This window comes from Phyllopteryx taeniolatus, chromosome 7, assembly GCF_024500385.1.
Source record: "Phyllopteryx taeniolatus isolate TA_2022b chromosome 7, UOR_Ptae_1.2, whole genome shotgun sequence".
NCBI lineage: Eukaryota > Metazoa > Chordata > Actinopteri > Syngnathiformes > Syngnathidae > Phyllopteryx > Phyllopteryx taeniolatus.
This window is the reverse complement of record NC_084508.1, coordinates 26739742-26764327: the sequence shown is the minus strand read 5'-3', so window position 1 is coordinate 26764327 and position 24586 is coordinate 26739742. Positions and strand designations below refer to the sequence as shown.

At 41.4% G+C, this 24586-nt stretch overlaps 1 protein-coding gene across 1 annotated transcript in view; it reads left to right on the top strand.

Moving 5' to 3' along the window:
• The window catches only part of LOC133480967 (ephrin type-B receptor 1-like), a 107273-nt gene that overhangs the window by 22705 nt on the left and 59982 nt on the right, over window positions 1–24586 (top strand). The window contains exons 2-5 of the mRNA XM_061779760.1: window positions 12855–12919; window positions 13941–14231; window positions 15065–15283; window positions 15388–15568. Coding sequence (XP_061635744.1) covers window positions 12855–12919; window positions 13941–14231; window positions 15065–15283; window positions 15388–15568 — 756 coding nt within the window. The remainder of the gene's footprint in view (window positions 1–12854; window positions 12920–13940; window positions 14232–15064; window positions 15284–15387; window positions 15569–24586) is intronic.

Sequence of the window (24586 nt, the reverse complement as noted above, 5' to 3'; positions counted from 1 at the left end):
ACAAGGAGAGCCATTATCCTCAAATAAAAAACACATGGAGCAGTGGTGACCCTTTCCAGGATTGGCCTGCCTGCAAAAATTACCCCAAGAGCACAGCGACGACTCGCGCAGGAAGTCACAATAGAACTAGGGATGTCCCGATCCAACCTTTTCACTGCCGATTCGATATCGATATTGCAGCCTTGAATTTCGGCCGATACTAATACCTGTTGGAACTGATATCAGCAATAATCATACATACTTTACTTATTTTGTAGTATGGAAGGTTAGAAATGGCTTGATGAAGTGATATTACTCAAACAGAGAACAATAATCAGCAACAGTAGGTATGAGGAAAAACTGACCCATACTTTATGTAACCCATCGGTTCATAAAATAACTTTAAAAATACGACTGTAATACAATTGAATAAAATAAATAATATCAGGCGATCATTTCAGGGTGTACCCCGCCTCTCACCCGAAGATAGCTGGGATAGGCTCCAGCACGCCCGCGACCCTTGTGAGGATAAGCGGTACAGAAAATGGATGGATGGAAATAAAAAATATATTAGGAAATCCTGAAAAATAACTTCCATAAAACCAAATGTTAAATTGCAACATGACCACAGCTTAACTTAACATGAGCATAGTCTACATTTGAATAAATTAAATAAACAAATAAATTAGAAAACCAAGAAAAATAATCTAGAGTTTGAAGAATATATGCCAGGGAGTATTCTTAGATTGCCTGTTTGTATGTGTTTATACAGCGGTTGTGTACCAGTAGTCATTATTTTGAGAGCTTATTTTGTGCTGCAACTTTAAGGTTAATTTTTGTTAGCTCGTCAATAGTGTTTTTTATTCATTGTGTTAGCTTTGAGCTTGTGATTTTTGTGAACAAAAACAAAAAAAAACAAAGTCCGCGATGTATTTGAACATTCCGTAGGTGTAATTCTTTTTGTGATGTGAGTTTATTTTTACAGTGAACTTAAATTGAAGTGTGAAGAAGCAAGAAACATTCACTTTTACTCCTTGCTACTATGTTAGCATCTTAGCAACCTGTTGTTGTGATCACGTGATCTCTGCATGCTGTCCATGCGCTGCTGGATAGAAGTGCTGGAGCGGCGCATGGACTGGACTGCATGTATTAGAGTGGTAAAATTGGAACTTTTAGATCCAGTCTGGTCAAATCCGATACTCGTTTTTTTTTTTTTTTTGCTGACATCATACCGATTTCCGATCTTAAAGATCAAAATGAAAATAAAGGCTTGTCCTACTTTTGAAAAAATAAAAAAAAATAAAAATAAAAAAATATCTGAATGATTCCCAAGACTTTTGGGAGAATATTGTATGGACTGATGAGACGAAAGTTGAATTTTTTTTAGAAGGTATGTGTCTCGTTATATCTATCATATATGTAATGCAGCAAGAACATCATACCAACAGACAAACATGGAGGTAGTGTGATGGTCAGGCTGTTTTGCTCCTTCGGATCTGGGCGACTTGTTGTGATTGATGGAACCATGAGTCCTGCTCTTTACCAGAAAATCCTAAAGGAGAATGTTTGGCCATTAGCTTTTGACCTTAAGTTGACGTGTACTTGGGTTCTGCAGCACGACAACGATCCAAATCACACCAGCAAGTCAACTTCTCAATGGCTTTAAAAAAAAAAAAATTAAGGTTTTGGAGTGGCCTCATCTAAGTCTTGACTTGAATCCGATTTAAATGCTGTGGCATGACCTTAAAAGGCCATTCCTGGTCGAAGACCCTCCAGTGTTGCTGAATGAACACGATTCTACAAGGAAGAGTGTGCCATAATATCGCCACAGAGATGTGAAAGACTCATTACCAGTTATAGAAAAGGCTTGATTACAGTTGTTGCTGCTGAGGATGGCCCAGCCAGTTATTAGGTTTAGGGTGCCATAACTTTTCACACAGGACCAAGTAGCTATGAATACTTTTTTTCCTCTTTAATAAAATTAGTATTTACAGGTAAAAACTGCATTTTATGTTTAATGGGGTTCTCTTTGTCTGATATTTCCATTTATTTGATGATCTTAAACATTAAAGTGGCAAAACTATGCAAAAAAAAAAAAAAAGAGGTTCCCGCCTTGAGTGTTGGCCAATACCGATATTGATCCGATACAATATCAGCAAAAATCGTACATACTTGTATTACTTATTTTGTAGTATGGAAATAATCAATGCATGTATGTAGTCTATATTATTATGCATCAGTAATTTAAAAGTACATAAACAGTCAGATTTTTAGAACTGCAGTCATGTACAGCATAAAGGAGCGTTGCCATTTACTGTAGTTTCGCTGTTACTCCACCCGACAGCAGCGGGCACACCGCCTCCGCTTGCTCCTCAGTCGGCTTAAGCTGCTAAGCTGAAGCTCTCCGAGGCTTGTAAACACTCCCGAGTACGCTACGAGCCCAAAGTTACTGGATGATCGTAAATTTAACAAGTGCTGGCAATCATATGTTATTTTGCTGTGGATATTGAATATTTTTGGTTTTGTAGGCAAAGAAGATAGAAATACAGGAGTTAGGGCTGCATTACTTTGGAAACAAGTGACATTGGGATTTTCTTTAACCATGCGATATACTGTATATTCCAAAGTTAAAAAATAGGATGGGATAACACACACGTAATGTGAAAACCAGCTCAGATTTCTCTTTTTCCCTCTCTAGAAAAACTATGCTCAGTAGAGTACAAAAGTATACAGTCATTTGTATGAAGTCTACCTGTATTTAAATGCACTGTAGCATTGAGCAACAGTCCAGCCAGAGATCAAGTTAAAATCATATCTTTTCATGCCCAGTTAGGTGCTAATGTTATTAGCATGGCCAACCAGGTCCCTCTGTTGGTCACTTACAGTACCTGTATTAATATTACAGTTGATTGACTGCATATCAATACACCAACATTGTGCAGGACCCTGCAATGATAACACATATATGCATTTCGAGGACGATGCTCAAAAGATATATTTTGCAGCCCTAGCTGGAGTCGAGACTGGAATAGACTGCTTGTATCAGAGTGCTTTTGTCGGACATTTTAGGTCTCTTCTGATTTAATCCAGTACTTGTTTTGTGCTGAAATTGGACCGTTATCCGATATCAAATATCAGATCGGGACACCCCTACTTGTTTACGGCACTGTATGTGTTTGCTCAGTCAAAAGATCAGATTTGTAAGCAAATGTGCCAGGTCTCTGCTGGGTGCAGTTTTCATAAGAACCTCTTCCACTTCACTGAAAACAAAGCAAGAAAAACACTGATTATGCACTGCCGTGCTCTTTACAGTATTTGCACCACATTGATCACAGCATGCTACACTTCAGCTTCCTCTGTTTTTTTTTTATTTATTTGTAGCAGCATTACATGATAGATCAGAATCCTTGTGCATCTGTGATGCATCTAAAATTCTATTTCTTCCGCCATGGGCCATCATGGCATTTGGAACTGATCAAAAATCATAATGAAAACACCTGAAACCTTCAAATTACATTGTTAGATGCAGTTGTCTTGTTCTTGTTGCGTACACGTAATTTTCTCCACAGTGTTTTAAAATTATGCTTATTTTCTGCTGATACAATGTTTTAAAACTGCTGAATAGACTCTTGTGAGAGATCAGGGTGAACCTATTAGCTGATGTAGAATGTGAACATTAATGGATCAGACTTTGTACTTTTTGTACAAGGGGTAGTTCTTGTTGCTGAAGGGGCCTGGGGGCAGAAAATCTGGATTATTTTTTCTAAAGGCACCAGAGCACCAGTCCAGAGTAAATGCGCCGTAGTCTGTCTCTGCATTCTTACTATACATCGACCAGTTACAACATTATGATCCCTTGCACAATATACTGAAATTGTCCCAAATACAAGAAATGTATCAAATATATATATATATATATACATTAAATATTCTGCCTTTAGAACGATAATAATGTTCCGTTTTGATTAATACTGTCAAGTACAGTGAGGCCTTCTCTGCTAGCCTAAAAACTATCATTAGCACTCACCTTCATTTCCAACCTACATTTTTAACAATTGTACCATGGAATTGTATTTTTTTTTTTCTCTGACTCTCTGTTCTCTTTATTTTGTAACGTTTCTCTTGGCTGCACTGCTTCCAATACTTGGACGTTTGATTTAAAAAAAAATATATATATATATATTTTTTTTTTTAAATGTCCAATGAGATTTCAGCCTCTTTGTGTTGCAATATCAATGTAATTCTCCTGGCTGATTAGCAATGGGACTGTTGTTTCTTTAACCAATAAGATTTAAAATCTTTCCTCCCAAGCCCTTGATCACGTCAGTATTTTTCCACCCTCTGATTGGTTGGTCAACGCAAACCAACTTAGATTAGTAAAACACATCTGTAGCTATCTGCACATATTAAACAGTACCTTCAGCAATCAGCATTTCTGCTGAGTATTGAGTATTTTTATTTTTGTTCATGTTATTTGATAAATATTGATTCTGAACTGCACCAGAAAATTTACGTGGCGCAGTTGTGTGCTGTTGTATTGTAGTTTCTATAATTGTGATGAGATAGTGGCCGGTCTCACTGAAGGCCCGGGTGCCAAATGCACCACCCGCCACTGACCAGGGGGTTATTAAGAACCTGTTTATTATCGTAGTTGTAGTTTGCAACTGCACTGCATCACACTGAGCGCTGTTTCTAAATAAATACACCATGTGAATGTGCAGACTGAGACGCCCTTTTGTGACACTGTGTTATTCCACTTGAATTGGTCAGCAACCATCTCTGTGGGTAGTGTGACATCTAACACTCCAGGAGGGCTTTTAGCGTGTTTGCCTTGTGAACATGCATGCTTGTGTGTCCCTATAGGTGTTCTTCTTCCACAAAACCTGTCATTCTTTACGTGGCATTACACACAGTGTATGCTGTATTATACACACACAGACACACGCGTTCACAAACCTATATGTAAGGAGTAATTGGCACGCTTTGGACAGCAGAGTCATTTGGATGGGGAATGCAAGGCTAATTAGCATACAATGGTCTGACCTTACCATTTGTACAGCAACACTAGTTGATCACACACAGTAAAATCATACAATTTAGCAGCTGTTACGGAAGTAGTTCGATGTCTTCCATGTGGGCCTCAAAAAGTTTTTAACAGCATCTCTCAGTGCTAAAGTACCGTACAGATTCACCTGCTGGTCCTTATGCGATTGATTGGTTTAGATTCCATGATGTGGCACAGCATAGATTTAGGAGGTGTGGAGATGGGTGCAACCACAGCCTCAAAAGTAATTAGGCTGATTATATAGTATTCCCTACTCTGCACAAAGAGGTGTGTGCTGTTAGTTAGAATGATGAGCAATTACACTCTAATAAGCCTATACACCATGAAACATAAGACTACTAATTAGGCTTATCTTCATTTAATCATGAATACCCATATAATATTTACTTGAATGTTTGTAAATGCAAGCTGAATTAAACTGCAACATACCGCTGTCCCAAAAGGAAGGTTATATTTATTTATGGGATTTTGTATTTCTTAATTATTACCACCACTATAAATGAATGTGAACAGATTTGTGTGAAGTCTGGTTTGTATTGTAAGAACAAAACACATTCATTTGGTCAAAGTGAAAATGCAAACTGTGGATCGGCTTAATTTGTGTATCATACTCAAAAATTGTACATTTTTTATGTGGTACTTCAGTATGACGCAATGACTATTTTCCACTACACAGTACCAGCTTGGCTGGGCTCAGCTCACCACCACCTCAGTTTGCAGTGGTCGGTCTTCCACTTCAAAACAGTACTGGGGTATTCTCCTAAATTCACACAAACACTTTGCATTAAGCACATCAGACGAGACACGCTAACAAACAACAATGGAGGAGAACATGCATCTCCTGTATTTACTTCCTTCGGTAAGGTGATGAACCTATTCAAGGGGAGACTAAAAAGGAGTCTGGTGTGAAATATATGCAGCATCCAGCAACAGGTTTAGATCACGTTAACATTTTTATTTTTGTCATTTATTGCCATGTATCATCAAATCAAAAACAACAAATATGCTTCACCATGTTTTATATCATCCATTTGGTATTGTCTCTGTATTTCTAACCCCCGGATGACCATTTTCTACAAATAATACTGTATTATGTGCATTACTAGTATTGGCTGTGAATAGCGAAAAGTCCTGTGTTGTCTTCCTTTTGCCCACAGTTAGCTGGGTTAGATTCTAGCTCTTTGCAACCCTAAACAGTATATAAGATATGAAATGTATGGTTATTTTGTGTGTGTGTGTGGGGGGGGGGGGTTGTTTTTTTTGTTTTGTTTTTTCGTTTTTTTTTTGCTATATCTGTGTACTACTGGACACACAAGATAGTGCGCTCATTGGTCTTCGGATGCAATTGTGACTCAAATAGAGAATTCAAATACCTTGACCCAAATCCTCACTAAAATGTTATGAGTTGCATAGCAGCATGAAAAAGAAATACATATTCTCCCTGCCAAACCCTAAATCCAAAGCCTTCTTTGAGAATTGCTAATTCGTAGGATTTCCATGATTTATTATGTTGAATTTGTACCATCATTCTTTAAGGCCTGTTCTTTGTACACCAACTACAAAGACCTTTGGATAGGCTTAGAAGAATACCAAAAACTGAATGAATACCAAGAATAATAACTGTATTCTTTAGAGTGTTTTTTTCACAGAATGTTTGTTGACAAGACAGCACTGAATGCACTGATGCTACAAATTGGATCGTGACAATTGTTACTGTTTGAATAAGCTTTGCTCTGTGATTTCTGATAGTGGCATACATTGCGCCTGACAAGAATTTCATTTCTTCAAACGACCTTCATTCTCAAGGGAGAGCTGAAAAAAAAGTGGGTTCTGCTGTAATTAGGCGAGCTCACTGACAAAAAAAGAAACACCCAAAGTGAAGGGGGCAGATAAAAGACAGAGAGGAAGCGTGAAGGAGAGGATGAAGGTGGGGAGGGTGTGAGGAAGAGGGAGATAATGAGAAGCAGGGTGACAGCATGAACCAAATGCTGGAGGAGGAGGGCATGTGAAGAATCAAGTGGTCTGTTTGCCTGCGACCTCTTCAGAAGAAGAATCATCTTTTATTGTCATGAACATGCATGCACACGAAATTTGTTCTCTGCATTTAACCCATCACAGTGAACACATACACGTTAGTGGAACACACTGGAGCAGGGGGCAGCTGAAGCGCCCGGGGAGCATTTCGGGGTATCAATGTCTTGCTCAAGGACACCACAGCCGTGAGTCCAGGGGATGTTGGCGGATGGTCCAGTCGGGGTTTTGAACCTAGGTCCCCCATGGTGGCAGGCGATGATCTTAACCATTGGGCCACGGCTTCACAGTGTAATGTCATTCTCTCACCATGTTTTACTACAAAAGGTTGCATGATGGAGCTGGCAGCATGATGTGTAACTTATGTCAATCGTATCATTCAAGTGTAAATTATGCATGCAATTAAGTTAACCTACAAGCCATACAGGGATGCTTAATAGCAAAATTGTCTTTTTTACACCTGATAGCAGGTCACTTGCTGTTGTTTCACTAAAAAGTTTCCTCTTAAATGGTTTGAAGCTTATTTTAGCAAGCACATGTAATCAGCATTACAACATTTTAGCCCTGATATAACAGATAAATACCAGCAACTTATCCATCCTAAAAGTTAATAGTTTGGTTAAGATATCAATCGCAACTTCTATATGCATCAGCATCAGAGCTGAAATAGTTTACTTTTTTCTCTAATTATAGCCCACTTATTAATTCAGATTTACTGTCACGATACGAAGGTATCCGTTTTTACTGGACCCAGTAGCAAGCGGAGGCTGAGAAGTTTGTGGTGAATAATTTATTGGAAAAGAAAGTGGGAATTGGATCTCTGAGGTGTAATGGCGGGTTGTCGAGACGGGGAACGTGCGAGCGCAGGTGGAGACAGGCTTGAGAAGTGACACATGGAACGTCAGATGAATTTTGAGACATTGTGGAAGGTTTAGCTGAACAGATGTGGGATTGATGATTTTGGTGATAGGGAAGGGACCAATAAAGCGTGGAGTGAGTTTATGGGATTCGGTTTGGAGTGGGAGGTCACCGGAGGACAGCCAAACCATCTGACCCACCTTGTACTCAGGTGTAGGAGAGTGATAAATATCCGTCAGCCGCTTATTCTTTTGGGCAGACGAGTCAGAACCGCCCTGAGTCCTTCCATACTGACTGGACCCGTCACAGGTGATCCCTAAACCGCGGGAACTGCCACCGTATGCTGCTGTTCCTTAAACTGGGGAAAGGTCATGATATTCTTCCGGCACCCGGGAGAGGTCAACTGGTGTGGCAGGTGGTTGAGGTTTGATGGAGGGTGGCATGGTGCAAAGCAGACAGTGCGAGTGGCAGTGAGGACTCCACCTGGTGATAGCAAGGTGGGTCCAGTCTATGGCGGGGTTTTGCTTCTTGAGCCAGAGAATTCCGAGGACCAACGGGGTCTCATGGGACGATATAATGACGCCTCGCTTATGTGCTTTTTTTGTTCGTCTTTGGAGACATTACACGACTCACGTACACAAGGGTAGACTTGCTAAAGATCAGGGAGTCTACCCCGGACTTTCTTTCACCAACTTTTGCAAATCCGCTCAGTTTTTTCTCCGAGTTACTCACCGGGGGTGGGGGGGCTCCTGTCTTTGGCGCATGGAGACGTAGGCGATGAAGGGGGAAACGTGCCGGCATCCAAGTGAAGCTCTGCAAGAGAGGATACAGATTGCCGTTCCCGTCGATTCACCTTGTGAATCTACGCTCCCTACCCAACAAAAAATGGACGAGCTTCATCTTCTGACAAAGACCAGTAAAGACTTTGGACGTTCCGCCGCCCTGTGCTTTACAGAGACATGGCTTTGTGAGGCTTGGGGAGAGCTTGGGGAAGTGGTGGTTTCGCTCACCATGGTGCTCTCGGGTCGTGGTGAGCCTGGTCTCTTGGTCTCAAGGGGCATGTGGAGATGAAATGCCCTGATTTACCGCAATATATGCACAGTCGCTGGGTGACACGGCGCTGACGTTCCTGGGGTTCTAATCGGGTGTTGCCGAGTTGTTGGATGGGTTCATCTGGTGCAACGGGGGGTGACGAGGAGGCGGTCAGAGGTTCAGAAGCCAGGCAAGGCCCAATGCTCAGTGAGAATGTTATTTTACATGTTCTGAACCCATTCTCTTGTGCTCTTTCACGTAGCCGGTTGTCCAAACGAATGGATAACGAGATAAGCTCTTGGAGGGAGGAGGACTCGTCCCGGGCGGCTGGCTTATCTTTGAGCTGATCCGAAAGCCCTTTTAAAAATATACCCCTTAATGCCGCGTCATCCCACCTGCATTCACCTGGAAGTATCCTAAATTCTACTGCGTACGAAGCTACGGAACTAGAGCTCTGAGTGAGAGTAAGGAGGCATCGAGTGGCTTCCCTGCCCTGAACGGGGTGATCAAAAACTTTCTTTAGTTCCACAGAAAATGAGGTGTATGACGAGAGTACCGGGGAGAAGTTGTGCCATAACGCAGTAGTTTGCTGCTTTTCCGCGTAGGAGGTTAGTTACGTATGCTACTTTGGATTGTTCGGTGGGGTAGCTTAACGGTTGTAAATTGAATACCAGGGAGCAATTGAGGAGAAATTGACTGCATGGCCCTTGGTCCCCAGAGTAGGGCTCGGGCAGAGGAACATGAGGCTCTTTGTACGGGAGGCTGGTTGGATTGGAGGCTGCAGGCTCGGAAGGAGTACTTACGGGAGGGTGGTCGGACTGCAATTTGGCAGAAAGGATGGAAACTTGTGTGAGAGTGGTTAAAGAGTAAATGATTTCCTGGAGAGTCTTCCTATAAGGCGCCTTGGACGGTGAGTGCTTGTCTTTGCGCCTCCGGGGTTGCTGGGTCCATGCTGGCCAGAGTATTCTGTCACTACATGAAGGTATCTGTTTTTACTGGACCCAGTAGCAAGCAGAGGCTGAGAAGTTTGTGGTGGATAATTTGTTGGAAAAGGAAGTGGGAATTGCATCTCTGAGGGGTAATGGCGGGTCGACAAGACGGGGAACGTGCGGCAGACGGTGGCATGAGCAGGTGAATTACTTGGCAGCGTGGTCGAAGAAGACAGCAATGCGGGGAACACAAAAGGAGCACTGAGGACGAGGAAGAACAAGACGAGTCAGAATAATACAAATTAAGCATAGCTTCCGAGAATGTGCAAGGCCGGTGTACAAACGTTAATACTCTGGCGAGGATTTCCAGGATCTGGCCGGCTTTTATGCAGGCAAAGATGATGACGGCTGATTGAAAACAGGTGTGCGGCCAAGGTGGTGCTGATTACAGGAGAGGGAGAGAGGGACAAAGAGAGAGAGAGAGAGAGAGAGAGAGAGAGAGAGAGAGAGCGAGGCAAAGCACCACCAAAGCTCCAAACCAGTAACTAACAGGATAGCTCATGACATTTACAAAAATTAAAGATGCTACTCAAATAGCAATAAATGTAACTTGTAACCAATTGTACTTGGCAAAGGGGAGCCTAATTGTCAATTGTCAAAACACCATGTTTGGATTAAGTATAATTTACAGTTAATTCATGTTTCACAGTTTGTTGTTCTTTGTTAATTATAATTGTATACAGTACTCTTATTGTAAAGTGGGACTGAAATTTCTTTTAAAACTACTCTCCGTTATGTCATTTGCACAAAAAATGAAAGTGTATACAATGTACTGTACTGTACGAGAATTCTGGTCTATTAGCGACCAGCAGCTTTCTTGTTCTGTTGTGATGCAATTGCTCAACTGGTAAAGAAAAGCAGCAAAACACACTGAAAGGGAACATAGGGTCATAGAGCGTTGACAAAGGAGAGTATAGTTTGGCCAAAGATTGAATTGCACCCAGTGGATGTAAACTGGGACCTTGGAGAAAAATGGAGACGTGTACAGTAAATCAAAAAGTACTGACTAAGACAACATCACAATGTATATTTTTTTCCATAAAATTAATGTGGATTAGAGTTTATAATCTGTTTTTACCAAAATGTAACACTTGTTTAATTTGCTTGTAGTTTTCTTGTTTAATGCGAGTCGGCATTGTATCTCTCTTCAAATTAAAATATCTGCCAAGATTTGACCTCAAAGTTATGCACCAGACAGCACTTTGGCAAACTGCTGTTAGATTCATAACATATGTCAAAGGGAGCTGGTGAGTAAACATTTGTCCATAAATTAAAAAATAAATAAATAAAAACACCGAATGGAAATAACACTATGTACAATTTGAGGACGCTCGGTGGACACAATGTGTTGTATATGACTCGGCTTTACACGATCAGGATTTTTGGGGCCGATCACCGATCACTGATCAGCGAGTTAACAAAAAAAACGATAACCGAACACCCATCCAATCACAAAATAGAGGAATGTGTCTATTTGACCTGTTCATTTACTGTATATACATGTGTACTTAATTGCTAAAAAAAATTATATTTACAATAAATAATGTATCTTTTTTCCTCTACTTATGCCAGTGAGGAATAGTGACAGACAGCAAATGAATGGTCTTCTATTAGATGGCAGGAAGTAAATACAGTAATTAATGTATCCACTTTTTGTGACATTTTTGTTTGTTGGTGTGCCGTGAGATTTTTCAATTGTAAAATATGTTCCTTGGCCCCGTAAAGGTTGCAAATCACTGCTCTAGTCAGATTGTGTATTCTAATCAGTCAGGTCAAACCAACATTACAACATGAAGGAAATAATGGGTGCTTACTTACTGTAATTAAATTACTTTATTGTAATTAAATTACTTGACCCACACCGAAACTTTAGAGCATGGTTTGACAGAACGGCGGCATGTTTACGTACAACCGTTCGTGCTAGCACTAGCTTGCTAGGCTACGTAATGTTTTGTTGCCTGCTTGCGAGCCGTATCGTATTCGAAGTATGTGAACATACCTCAAGCGAGCCTTAAACGAACGTCCTCTCCTGTCCTGAGCAGCGTTGACCACCAACACGCATATTTCCCCATTCTGTTCTTATAATACAGTCGGCTTGCTCCACTCTTGTTGTCGTCGCACGGTAACGAGTGTATCCAGTCACATTTGAGTTGACAAGATAAAGCCCAGTGATTCGTAGAAAAACGGCATGCGGTGGTATCGGAGTACAAGATTTTATTGCAGTAGTCTGAGAGTGCAATCAGGAAAGAGCAAATTTGTCTGATCCGGGCATTACGTGTTGTCTGTCTCAGATGGGTTGCATGTTCCACACCGCCGACATGTTTTTTTTTTTTTAATAACTTTATTGGCCGTCAGATATTTCCAATACTATGCCAAAAGACACGCGACAAGGCTAAAAATAAACTAGCTTTTGGATTCATATATACTGTGCGCGATGGTGACGCGGAGTAAATGTCTTTTGCGAAGCCGATTAATGACGTAATTGATTGGATCGGCGAATTATGACATTAAAGCCGATCAGCATAAAATGCTAAATATCGGCCGACACCGATCAGCCCGATAAAATTGGTGTAAAATCTATATATGACAATGAATTTTCAGTTATGATTATATATTTTTCTTTATTGTTTTTGAAAGGAGGAAGTTATGACTGTAGTTCAACAAAGTTGTTCCTTTAGAACACAAAAAACAAGTTGAGATGAGAATGAACACACCTCTCCTGTTTGTGGCCAAACAGCTCACATCAAAAAAACAATTATTCAACAATCAATTCCACACAATCGACAGAATTCTTAATAATTAACTAATCAATCCTTATGCTCATCCTGACCACACACCATTAACTGCTTCAATTATAAACTCACTCCTAATTTCCTTTTCTGTCCTCTTTTGCATGACAGATACTGTGATGGATACAAGGACAGCAACGGCTGAGCTGGGCTGGATATCATTCCCTGCTAATGGAGTAAGAAAATTATTTTTTTTAAGAATGGACGTGAGCGTGAATAGACTTGTGTGCTGAAGTGTGAATAGTTTAAATACACTTCAAGGTGATCCATTATTGAGATGAAACACGATTATCAGTATTATCATAATACTGCTAAAATGAAATATAGTCAAAAAATACAGAGCCGTGCCCTAAAAGCATTGTTTTATTTTAAATACAAAAAATATAAAATATCAACTTTATTTCTCGAGCACTTTAAAGACAACTGCAGCTGTAGGAGTGCTGTACATAAAACATAATGCACAATAATTACAGTGAATGAATAAATAAATAAAAGTGCAGTCTGTAATCTGCAATCCCATTCACTTTTTTCACAGTGTCTATTGTAAACAGCAATAACCAAAATGTATTTTCTTACATGCAAGACCCCACAAAATACAAAATATATTTCATATTTCTTCATCTGTAGGTTAAAAAAGACACTACCCTTTTTTCTTTGGAGGTGAAAAAACATATAATTTAGGCTGCCTTGCAACGCACCCCTTTGTAGCTTATTAGATATTCCATCCATCCATTTTTGTTCATGGTCACAGAGAGTTGCATCATATCCCAGCAGACATCGGGCGAAAGTAGACTACACCCTGGTTTGGTCGTCAGTCAATCACAGAGCATATGTATATTGAGACAGACAAACATTGATACTCACACCGTCAATAAGTGGGAAGTGAACTCACTAGGCCTGCACAGAAGTCACCATCAGTGACCTCATTAGACCTCATTTTCTAATTAAATAAAGTCAACTCCATCTCAGGTGATGGTTTGTGTGTGTTTGAATTGTGTATTGCTGATAATGGATGCATAACCCGGTGCAGCACTGAACAAGACTGAGAAGAGATAAAAAAGAAGAGAGAACTCAGTTTAATCTAAGTCAAGGTTTGGTAAACCCATTAATCATTTAGCTTTCTCCTGTCTCCTCTCTCTCCGTGCTCATTCCAAACCCCACCTGCCTGTTTGATTCACACACAAACATTTTCCCCAGTGGGAGGAGGTGAGTGGCTATGATGAGAACCTCAACACCATCAGGACGTATCAAGTATGTAATGTGTTCGAGCCCAGCCAGAACAACTGGCTCCTCACGACATACGTTGACAGACGGGCAGCGCTGCGGATCTATGTGGAAATCCGCTTCACTGTACGAGACTGCGCCTCCATCCCCAGTGTCCTTGGTTCCTGCAAAGAGACATTCAACCTTTACTACCTGGAAACAGACAGGGCCGTGTCAGAGGGCATCAGAGGGGTGGACTACTGGGCAAATGCCCCCTTCCTTAAGGTAACTATAGAATTTACGGTGACATAAACAACAAACAAAACAATTAGTTGAAGGATTATCACAACTTTAGAAATGGTCGACTTTTTTTGCCTTGTGCTTAGTCAAAATTCAGAGCTTCAGGTACGCTGCCGTGCCAGGGAAGTGAAAAAAGAATCAGAGCCACAGTCACTGATGCACTTTCAGCCGTTTATTGAACGGGACAAAGAGTCAAACACAAATACAAAATGACAACACTTTCAAAGAGCATGGAGCAGATGCTCGCAATGTACGAATTGGCTGGTAAATGGCCAACCCGACAAATTCCTTTATGTTGTTTTTTTAATTAGCTTTTATTATGATTTGATATTTGTATTTCACAATTCCGTGCTAGATAAGTAAATAGTGGCGCTCAACCCATGAGTTTTGACAGCATGTTGCCTCCATGTATAGTGTACAATGCCGTGTCACCCCAGTGTGCAGTATTAGATCGGATCTGGCTATTTATGAACAAAGGAGTGACAATAGCATTGGTATCTACAGAAAGCTACTCACCGCACCAGCTGTTCAAATTTAACAATAACTTGAATGCTGACACAACCCTTGCTGCTGCTAACATTGTATTTTCTCTATTTTTTACAGATCAGTTTTTAAGGAGCTATTGCTTCCAACAAATAATCAGAAATGCATGCACTTCACCTCGACCAATTTTTTGGAAAATCATTTCTATATTTTGTGTTGTGATTTCTTGCTATCTCTCCTACTTTTGTGCTATTTGTTAAAAAGGTAATTCAAACAACATCAAAGGTTTATACTTGTGCTCGTTCTTCCACTCTTTCTTGATCCATTTGCAATAGGTGGATACCATTGCAGCAGATGAGAGTTTCTCCCAAGTTGATTTTGGAGGGAGGTTGATGAAGGTCAACACAGAGGTCCGAAGTTTTGGCCCACTGTCCAAAGGAAAAGGGTTTCATCTGGCTTTCCAGGATCTGGGAGCCTGCATGTCTCTCCTTGCTGTCAGAGTTTTCTACAAAAAATGTCCCAGCATAGTTCAGAACTTTGCTTACTTCCCAGAGGTACGCACTGTACCCAATTGCTCTTTCTAAGTCTCTTTGGTAACTTAGTTATTGTACTGAACTTAAAAATCTTTTTTTAAAATGTGTTTTAACATTTTTCCCAGACACTTACCGGCGCAGAATCCACATCACTTGTCATTGCCAGAGGAAGTTGTATTCCCAATGCCGAGGAAGTGGATGTGCCCATAAAGCTGTATTGTAATGGCGACGGGGAGTGGATGGTACCCATTGGCAGCTGCAGCTGTAAGGCGGGTTATGAACCAGACAGTGACAACTTATGCAGAGGTAAATCTTTTTTTACTTTTGAAGCTGATGAAGTCCAAAATGTGCTTGTAAAAAATTTGGGGAAAAAAATCAATATTCAAAGAATGTACAATTGATGTACAGCTTCAGCTGTTCAACAGTCCGGGGTCGTTGTGGTATTTTACGATTCATAATGAATCCTCAGTGCAAGACACATGAAAGCCCACAAGGAGTTTGCTAAAAAAACACCTGAAGAACTCCTGAAGAAATATGAATGTACAATTGTCTTGTAGACTAAATTAATCCGATATACAGTGGATACGGAAAGTATTCAGACACCATTAAATGTTTGACTCTTTTTTATATTGCAGCCATTTGCTAAAATCATTTAAGTTATTTTTTCCCCACATTAATGTACACACAGCACCCCATATTGACAGAAAAAAAACTGAATTGTTGAAATTTTTGAAGATTTATGAAAAAAGAAAAACTGAAATATTACACAGCCATAAGTGTTCAGACCCTTTGCTCAGTATTTAGTAGTAGCACCCTTTTGAGCTAATACACCCATGAGTCTTTTTTGGAATGATGCAACAGGTTTTTCACACCTGGAGTTGGGGATCATCTGCCATTCCTCCTTGCAGTTCCTCTCCAGTTCTGTCAGGTTGGATGGTGAACTTTGGTGGGCAGCCATCTTCAGGTCTTTCCAGAGAGGCTCAATTTGGTTTAAGTCAGGGCTTTGGCTGGGCCATTCAAGAACAGTCACGGAGTTGTTCTGAAGCAACCCCTTCATTATTTTAGCTGTGTGCTTAGGGTCATTGTCTTGTTGGAAGGTGAACTTTCTGCCCAGTCTGAGGTCCTGAGCATTCTGGAGAAGGTTTTCGTCCAGGATATCCCTGGACTTGGCCGCATTCATCTTTTCTTCCATTGCAACCAGTCACCCTGTCTCTGCAGCTGAAAAACACACACACAGCATGCCAGCTGCCCCCACCATGCTTCACTGTTGGGACTGTATTGGACAGGTGATGAGCAGTCCTTGGTTTTCTCCACGCATGCCACTTAGAATTAAGGCCAACAATTTTTATCTTGGTCTCATCAGACCAGAGAAGCATATTTCTTCAGGAGTTCTTCAGGTGTTTTTTTAGCAAACTCCTTGTGGGCTTTCATGTGTCTTGCACTGAGGATTCATTATGAATCGTAAAATACCACAACGACCCCGGACTGTTGAACAGCTGAAGCTGTACATCAAGCAAGAATGGGAAAGAATTCCACCAACAAAGCTTCAGCAATTAGTGTCACAAACGTTTATTGAATGTTGTTAAACGAAATAAAATAAAATGTGATGTAACACAGTGGTAAACATGACCCTCTCCCAGCTTTTTTGGAAAGTGTTGCAGCCATAAAATTCTAAGTTAATGATTATTTGCTAAAAACAATGAAGTTTATCAGTTTGAACATTAAATATCTTGTCTTTGTGGTATATTCAATTAAATATAGGTTGAACATGATTTGCAAATCATTATATTCTGTTTTTATTTATGTTTAACACAACCGCTGTCAGACTAAACAAACGAGAGGAAAACGAATAAATATGAGTGACAATCTGCAGTCAAGTCAAGTTTATTTTAGGCTTTACACGATCAGGATTTTTGGGGCCGATCATCGATCACCGATCAGCGAGTTTAAAAAAACGATAACCGATCACCGATCCGATCACAAAATGGAGGAATGTGTCTATTTAAATGACCTCTTCATCTACTGTATATACTTGTGTACTTAATTTGCTAAAAAAATTATATTTACAATAAATAATGTATCTTTGTTCCTCTTTTTATGCCAGTGAGGCATAGTGACAGAATCTGTCAATGTTGTGTGACTTTGATGAGCGCTCCGCTTGACTGACTGGGAGCATTTCCTGCCGACACGCTGCTTATATAGAGGAAGGCGGATGTGACTGAGGACAGCATGTGGACGTTAAAGGGGGAATGGTGCACGTGAAGGACACTAAAGGCACGCCCTCAGTAGGTATATAGCGCCGGTATGTGGATTGTGCAAAACAACATCGGTTTGGCTAAGGACCCCCAAAAATGGCACCTATGAAGAGACACGCTTACGAAGCACAGTTTAAACTGCAAACTATCAGTTACGCGGAGGAACATGGGAATCGAGCTGCCGCGAGAGAATTCAAGCTCAACGTATCCATGGTTTGCAAGTGGAGGAAGCAGGAAAACGAGCTTCGCCAAGTCAAGATGACGAAGCTGAGTTTCCGCGGAAACAAGGCGAGGTGGCCCGAGTTGGAAGACCAACTCGAGCAATGGATTAATGATCAAAGAACAGCCGGGAGAAGAGTCTCTACTGTCACCATTTGACTGAGGGCAAAAACGCTTGCAGAAGAAATGAAAATCGAACATTTTTAAGGAGGGCCGTCTTGGTGCTTTCGTTTTATGAAACGGCGCCATCTATCCACCCGGGCAAGGACTACCGTGGTGCAGCAACCTCCGGCGGATTACAAGGAAAAGCTGGCCATCTTCCGCTCCTACTGCAGTAAAAAGATTACCAACAAATACATCCAGCCCAACCACATCACCAACATGGACAAGGTGCCGTTCACTTTCGCTCACTTTTGACATTCCAGTGAACCACACTGTAGAGAAGAAGGGGACCAGCACGGTAGCGATACGCACAACGGGGCACGAGAAGTCGGCTTTTACTGTTGTTCTTGGTTGCCATGGTAATGGACAGAAACTGCCAACTACGGTGATTTTTAAGAAGACGCTGCCTAAAGAAAGGTTTCCAGTCGAAGTTATCGTTAAGGCCAATCAAAAGGGCTGCATGGACGCCCATCTCGCAGTCGCTGTGAAAAACCAAGTGCAGCAAATGAACTCGGAGCTTGCCATCATTCCAGGAGGCTTGACGAAGGAACTCCAACCGCTGGACATCGGTGTAAACAGGGCGTTCAAAGTAAAGTTGCGAGCGGCGTGGGAGCGATGGATGACAGACGGAGAACACAGCTTTACTAAGACTAGGAGGCAACGCCGGGCCAGTTACGCCACCATATGTGAATGGATTGTGGATGCCTGGGCTAAGGTATCTGCTTTGACTGTTGTCCGACCTTTCGTGAAAGCCGGCATCATTGCTGAACAGCCCCCCGGCAATGAGACTGACTCCGACAATGACGAGAGGGAACCCGGCATGTTTGATGGAGAACTTGTCTAGCTGTTCATTTCGGATACAGAAGATGAAGACTTTGATGGATTTGTGGATGAGGGTTGATCAAAAAATAATGGGAGTGCATTGTTAAATACTTCAATAAAGTACAACTACACTCAGTTTTGCTCCCGCTGCCTTTTTAAAAACATATGCTAGCATGCAGCCCAGTGATTGTAAAAAAACAATATTTTATTGCAGTAGTCTGACATAGTGCAATCAGGAAAGAGCAAATGTGTCTTGTTGTCTGATCCGAGCATTACGTGTTGCCTGTCCCACACCGCCAACGTTTGTTTTTTTTCCAAATAACTTCATTGGCCGTCAGATATTTACAATACTTGTCAAAAGACACGTGACAAGGCTAAAAATAAACTAGCTTTTGGATTCAAATATACTGTGCACACGACGACGCGGAGTTAGTCTTTTGCGGAGCCTATCAGGCGAATTATGACATTAAACCCGATCAGCCGATCAGCATAAAATGCTAAATATCGGTCAATACCGATCAGCACAATAAAATTGGTGTAAAGTCTAGTTTATTTGTCTCGCACTTAATCACAAATGAGTCTCAAAGGGCTTCACAGGCCCACAGTTGACAAAGATCAGTGAAATCACACTGATCTAAACCCCCCAACCTTATAAGGAAAAATTCCAAACCCCATTTGAGTAAAAAAGAAGAAACCCTAAGAAATGACCCCACTTGTGGGGATCCCCTGCCAGGATAACCAGGTTGCAATGGATGCAGAGTGGGCAACATTTATCACATACTGTAGTATGGTGCTGTACATTGTTAGTTAAAACAGCATAGGAATACATCTAATGAGATCAAGCGCCAGAGGTAGACATAGCAACCCCTCCGGGAAAGTGGTCTCCCTCAGATCTTGTCTCCGTCGGTTGGTGCAGAAGCATTTGAGGTCTTCGAGTAGTGGACATGGCTAAATAGAATAGAATATGGGTTCTGTGTCTACCCACCACGTCACATTTTGAAGTAGTGAAGTACTCAAAAATAAAGTGGTACATTCGCTTTGTGCCTAGCCAATAGGAGACAAGTCCCCAAAATGCGTAGCGGAGCTCCAATAAAGACAATACATTCTATTTTCCATGTAATAAGTATTATTCGATGAGAATGAGATGCATTAAAAAAAAAAAAAAAAGAAACACTTCGTACTATTGGTGGCAATTCAGCATCAAGCCACTGTACTTGTCAATAAGGTGTGGTGATCATTCCCAGTCCCAGCTGTCTTCGGGCAAAAGGCAGATTATACCCAGGATTGGTCTCCAGTCAGTCGCAGAGCACATAATAGATAAACCTTTCACACTCACAATCACAACTTTGTACAATTTACAGTCTTCAATTAGCCTTAAATGCATCTTTTTGGGATGTGTTGGGAAAAAGGCGTACCAAGAGAAACTCACGTTGAGTATGGGGAAAACATGCAAACTCCACTCAAAGATGTGTTTCAATGGATATTTAAACCCAAGTCCCCTGGCGATGAAGCAGACGTGCTAAACAGTAAAGTATAACCATACTGCCATGTATTATTTTTTTAATGTTGAAGTCCTTGTTTGGTCCATTAAACATCATCAATGATGCACCTCTCAAGGCTGAGTCATTTCATTCTGACTTGTCTCTCTGAAATCTAGTTTATCTACTTATGAATGAATAATCACAAGCCCAGAAACATTCTCAGATGTCGTTTTGCTCAAGGGAGCAACCCACAGCAGAAGAAAACTCGGGTGAAGATGGCACATAAATACTCATCCTTCAATCTTTCTCATTTGCGCTCCCTTTTTATCTGCCCTCTTTCCTCATTTCCTCCCTAAAGTAGTTTCTCTCATTTCTTATTTCTCTCGAGACTAATCCATTGTGTGTACCTGTGTCTGTATGCATTGGTCTTCGTGTGTATTTCTGTAATAAGAGTGTGTGTTTGTGTGATGTTCATGTACATGGGTTGAAATGATAAGTGAGTCTGTTTGATCCTCTACTAATTAGAAAAGAGCAAATTAGTTCTGTATTATCAGAGAAATGGAGATACAGGATTACAGTAGACATTTAAGGAAAAGGTAAAATGAAAGCTAAAAAGACGCACAAGTTCTCCTCTGGGACAGAAGAAATCAAAGTGGAAAGGTAAATTAAAATGAAAGGACAGACAATTTTAAATAACATTGCACCAACAATGTCTCATATGATGAGTAAATAAGTCTGGTGCTTAGTCAGAATGGTTACTTACTAACCACCGGATCTATTTATGCACATTTTCATGTGTGCACCTTTGAACATTGGTCCAATTGAAATCCCAGATTTTTCCTTCCATCCATTTTCTATACTTGTCCTCATCAGGGTTACAGGTGTGCTGGAGCCGATTCAAACTGATTTTGGACAAACACACTACACACTGGACTGCTCGCCAGTCAATCGCACGACACATAAACAGACAACCATCCACACTCACATTCAGTCCTATGGATAAGTTAGAGTCTTCAAAGAACTTAAAATGCATTTTTTTGGAATGTGGGGGGAAAATAAATAATTAATGAAGAAAACCCATGCAAGCCTGGGGAGAAACACAACACACAGAGGGCTCTGTTTTCGTAGACAGTGCATCTGCAGTGGGGCGCAAATCCCGGCGATTCTCTTTTCCATGCAACGGAAAGGCTTGCTGCGCATGTTTATCAATTTGGCAAACTTGTTTGCACCAAGCTTGGGCATCTGGTGCAGTGGAGGGAGTATCCTTGGACATGCGCCTGGCAGAGTGAGAATTTGACAGAAAGTCGGTGTAAATTTATGCCTGCTCAGACCACGTCTAACTGCCAGCACAGGCTAGACCTGTTGTACTCACACTATTTTGGTGAATTTGATTGGTACACAAATACTGAGGGCCGCGTACATATTTAAGTTGCCAGCGGTTATCAGAATCAGAATCCTCTTTATTTGCAAAGTATGTCAAAAACGCACAAGAAATTTGGGTCCGGTAGTAGGAGCCGCCCTAGTACGACAATAGACAGCCATTTTGACAATAAATATTTTTGAAACATAAAAACACACTACGGAAAGTCACTTAGCCTCTAGCAATTTGACGGCAAGAGGGAAGAAGCTGTTGGAATGTCTGCTGGTTTTAGTTTGCATTGATCGATAGCCCCTACCTGAGGGAAGGAGCTGGAAGAGGTGGTGGCTCAAACCAGACTGTGATGGATGAACACAGGACTGATTCGATGACTGCTGTGTAGAACTGCCTCAACAGCTCCTGTGGCAGGCCGTGCTTCCACAGAAGCCACAGGAAGTACATCCTCTGCTGGGCCTTTTTGGCTATGGAGTTGATGTTGGTCTCCCACTTCAGGTCCTGAGAGACTGTAATTCCCAGGAACTTAAAGGTTTCGACGGTTGACGCAGGGCAGTTGGACAGCTTGAGGGGCAGCTGTAGCGAAGAATCCCTCCTGAAGTCCACGATCATCTCTACAGTCTTTAGCGTGTTCAGCTCCAGGATGTGTCGGCCAGCTGCTCCACTTCCTGTCGATACCACAAGCTCATTCTGTATTTAATTAGAGTACCCACTCACCGAGTCTGTTGCCACATCAGCCAAGAGCAGTGACAATACTCCACTCATGCACGGATTGCTATGATTACGCATCATTCTCTTGTGCACAGAGACGTCGCCGTCGAGACTGTCAGTTGCACCACATTGAAAGGGAATGACAGGAGCTGCTTTGATTGACAAAGAATGAAGTCAGCTGTCAACACACCCACAGTTGTGGCGATCCGAGAGTGGGCGGGCTGCGCTGGTCTACGAATTTTACCAACGCCAGTCTAACCCGCCCCTGGCACACAGTTGCGCTGCCTGCCTCGCGGGATTTAAGCCGTTCATGAAAATTGGGCCCAGATTCTTAGGACTGTGAGGCTACTCATCACTGATTTTTGTTTGATTACATTCAAAACTTTGTGGTACTAATGTATGACCTACAGTGCTTTCCTTTCTACCAGTAAACAAATGAATAAACATTAATACAAACTGAGATTAATTTATTTAATGAAATTGCTACATGCCATTATGAATGCACACATTGTATGTTTTTGGGGCTATTCAAAAATGTAAATAATTTATTTGCCTTTTCAGCAAGCATGTTCTCCCCGTGCTTGTCTGGTTTATCTCTTGGTACTGCATCTTCCTCCCTTATTTCAAAAAATATGCATGTTAGGTTCAGTAAAGACTAAATTGCCCATAGGCGTGAATGTGAGAGGTGGTTTGTTTATATATGCCCTGTACTTGGCTGACAATTCAGTCAGGGTGTATCCGCTCGGCCTCCTGCCCAAAATCAGCAAGGATTGGCTTCATCTCACCCACGAGTGACTAAATGTCTATTTTTAGGTTTGGACATTATTTCAGCAAACTGTTGGTCAATTAAAAGCAAAACATAAATATTAATATTGGGTTTGCACCTGTTTATGGATCCAAAAACCTTGCAACAAGCTTAAAAATGCTGTGAATATTTAGTAAAAGGCACTACTCTTAGGTGTGTTTTTGGAGTAGTTAACAGTGGCAACATTCAGATGTACTCCAAGACCCGCTCGATATGTCATGACAATGTCTGTGCCGGCATATTGACATCCACCTGCTCCAAGTGCGTTATTCAACTCTTTTGGGGGGTTGTCGTTTATTAAGATGTCACACAACATACAACTGTTTCCCCCTCAACACGCAGCGCCTGCTATATATATCCATCCATTTTCTGAGCCGTTTATCCTCACAAGGGTCGCGGGAGTACTGGAGCCTATCCCAGCTATCATCGGGCAGGAGGCGGGGTACACCCCTGAACTGGTCGCCAGCCAATCGCGGGGCACATACAAACAAACAACCATTCGCACTCACATTCACACCTAGGGGCAATTTAGAGCTTCAATTAACCTACCATGTGGGAGAAAACCCATGCAGGCACGGGGAGAACATGCAAACTCCACACAAGTGGGGCCGGGATTTGAACCCTGGTCCTCAGAACTGTGAGGCAGACGCTCTAACCAGTCGTACACCGTGCCGCTGCTATATATAGTTATTATGAATTCAACAGTTTCAGTAATTATTAATAATGAAGTTTCACCTAACATTTTGGTGAGTGTGCGTCATAATTGAAAAGACATGAAAGTCAAACTCAGTACAGTGACGCAGACAGAGAGCAATATTTTAAATATAAGTAATCAGTTCCATGCATGTTCAAACCTGCCATCACTAAAGCTTTATTACTTGTACAGTCAATGTTTTAAGTACCACTCACCCATAAGATTGATTAAATGCAACCAACGCAATGATGACCATGCATATAGAAAAGGTTAGGTGCAAATCGCCTCGCAAACATGCTGCTCACTTTGCAATATACATTACATTCTTCTTGTATCAGCATTGTCAAACTTGAGTTCTCTATATTCTTCGTAAGGTGCACGGACAGATACGTGCCTCACAAGTAACATACCGCTAATTTGCTGTGGGGCGTAACGCCTTAAAGATTAAACACATTTAGGAATATTGTACTGAAAAGTCAGGACAGAGACATGTATCACTTTCCATTTCCAGTTCCATGGTCATTCTCCAATGTTCCATCACTAGTACCCTTATGTGGCAGCATCGTAATAAAATACAAAAGAGGAAAAGAAAACACTGCCTCAAGGGTTGGTAGTTACAGACATCTTTGAATGAGCTTTGAAAACGACGTTGGCAGAGTTGTGTCTGTGTAGACGACTAATAGCAGGATGTGTTGCCATGGTGACACACCCCGTTCATACAAACTCATTGTTGAAAAAATGACCTTGACAAGCCAGATGTCTGTCGGCCTATTCAAAGGACACACGCACACACATAATATGTG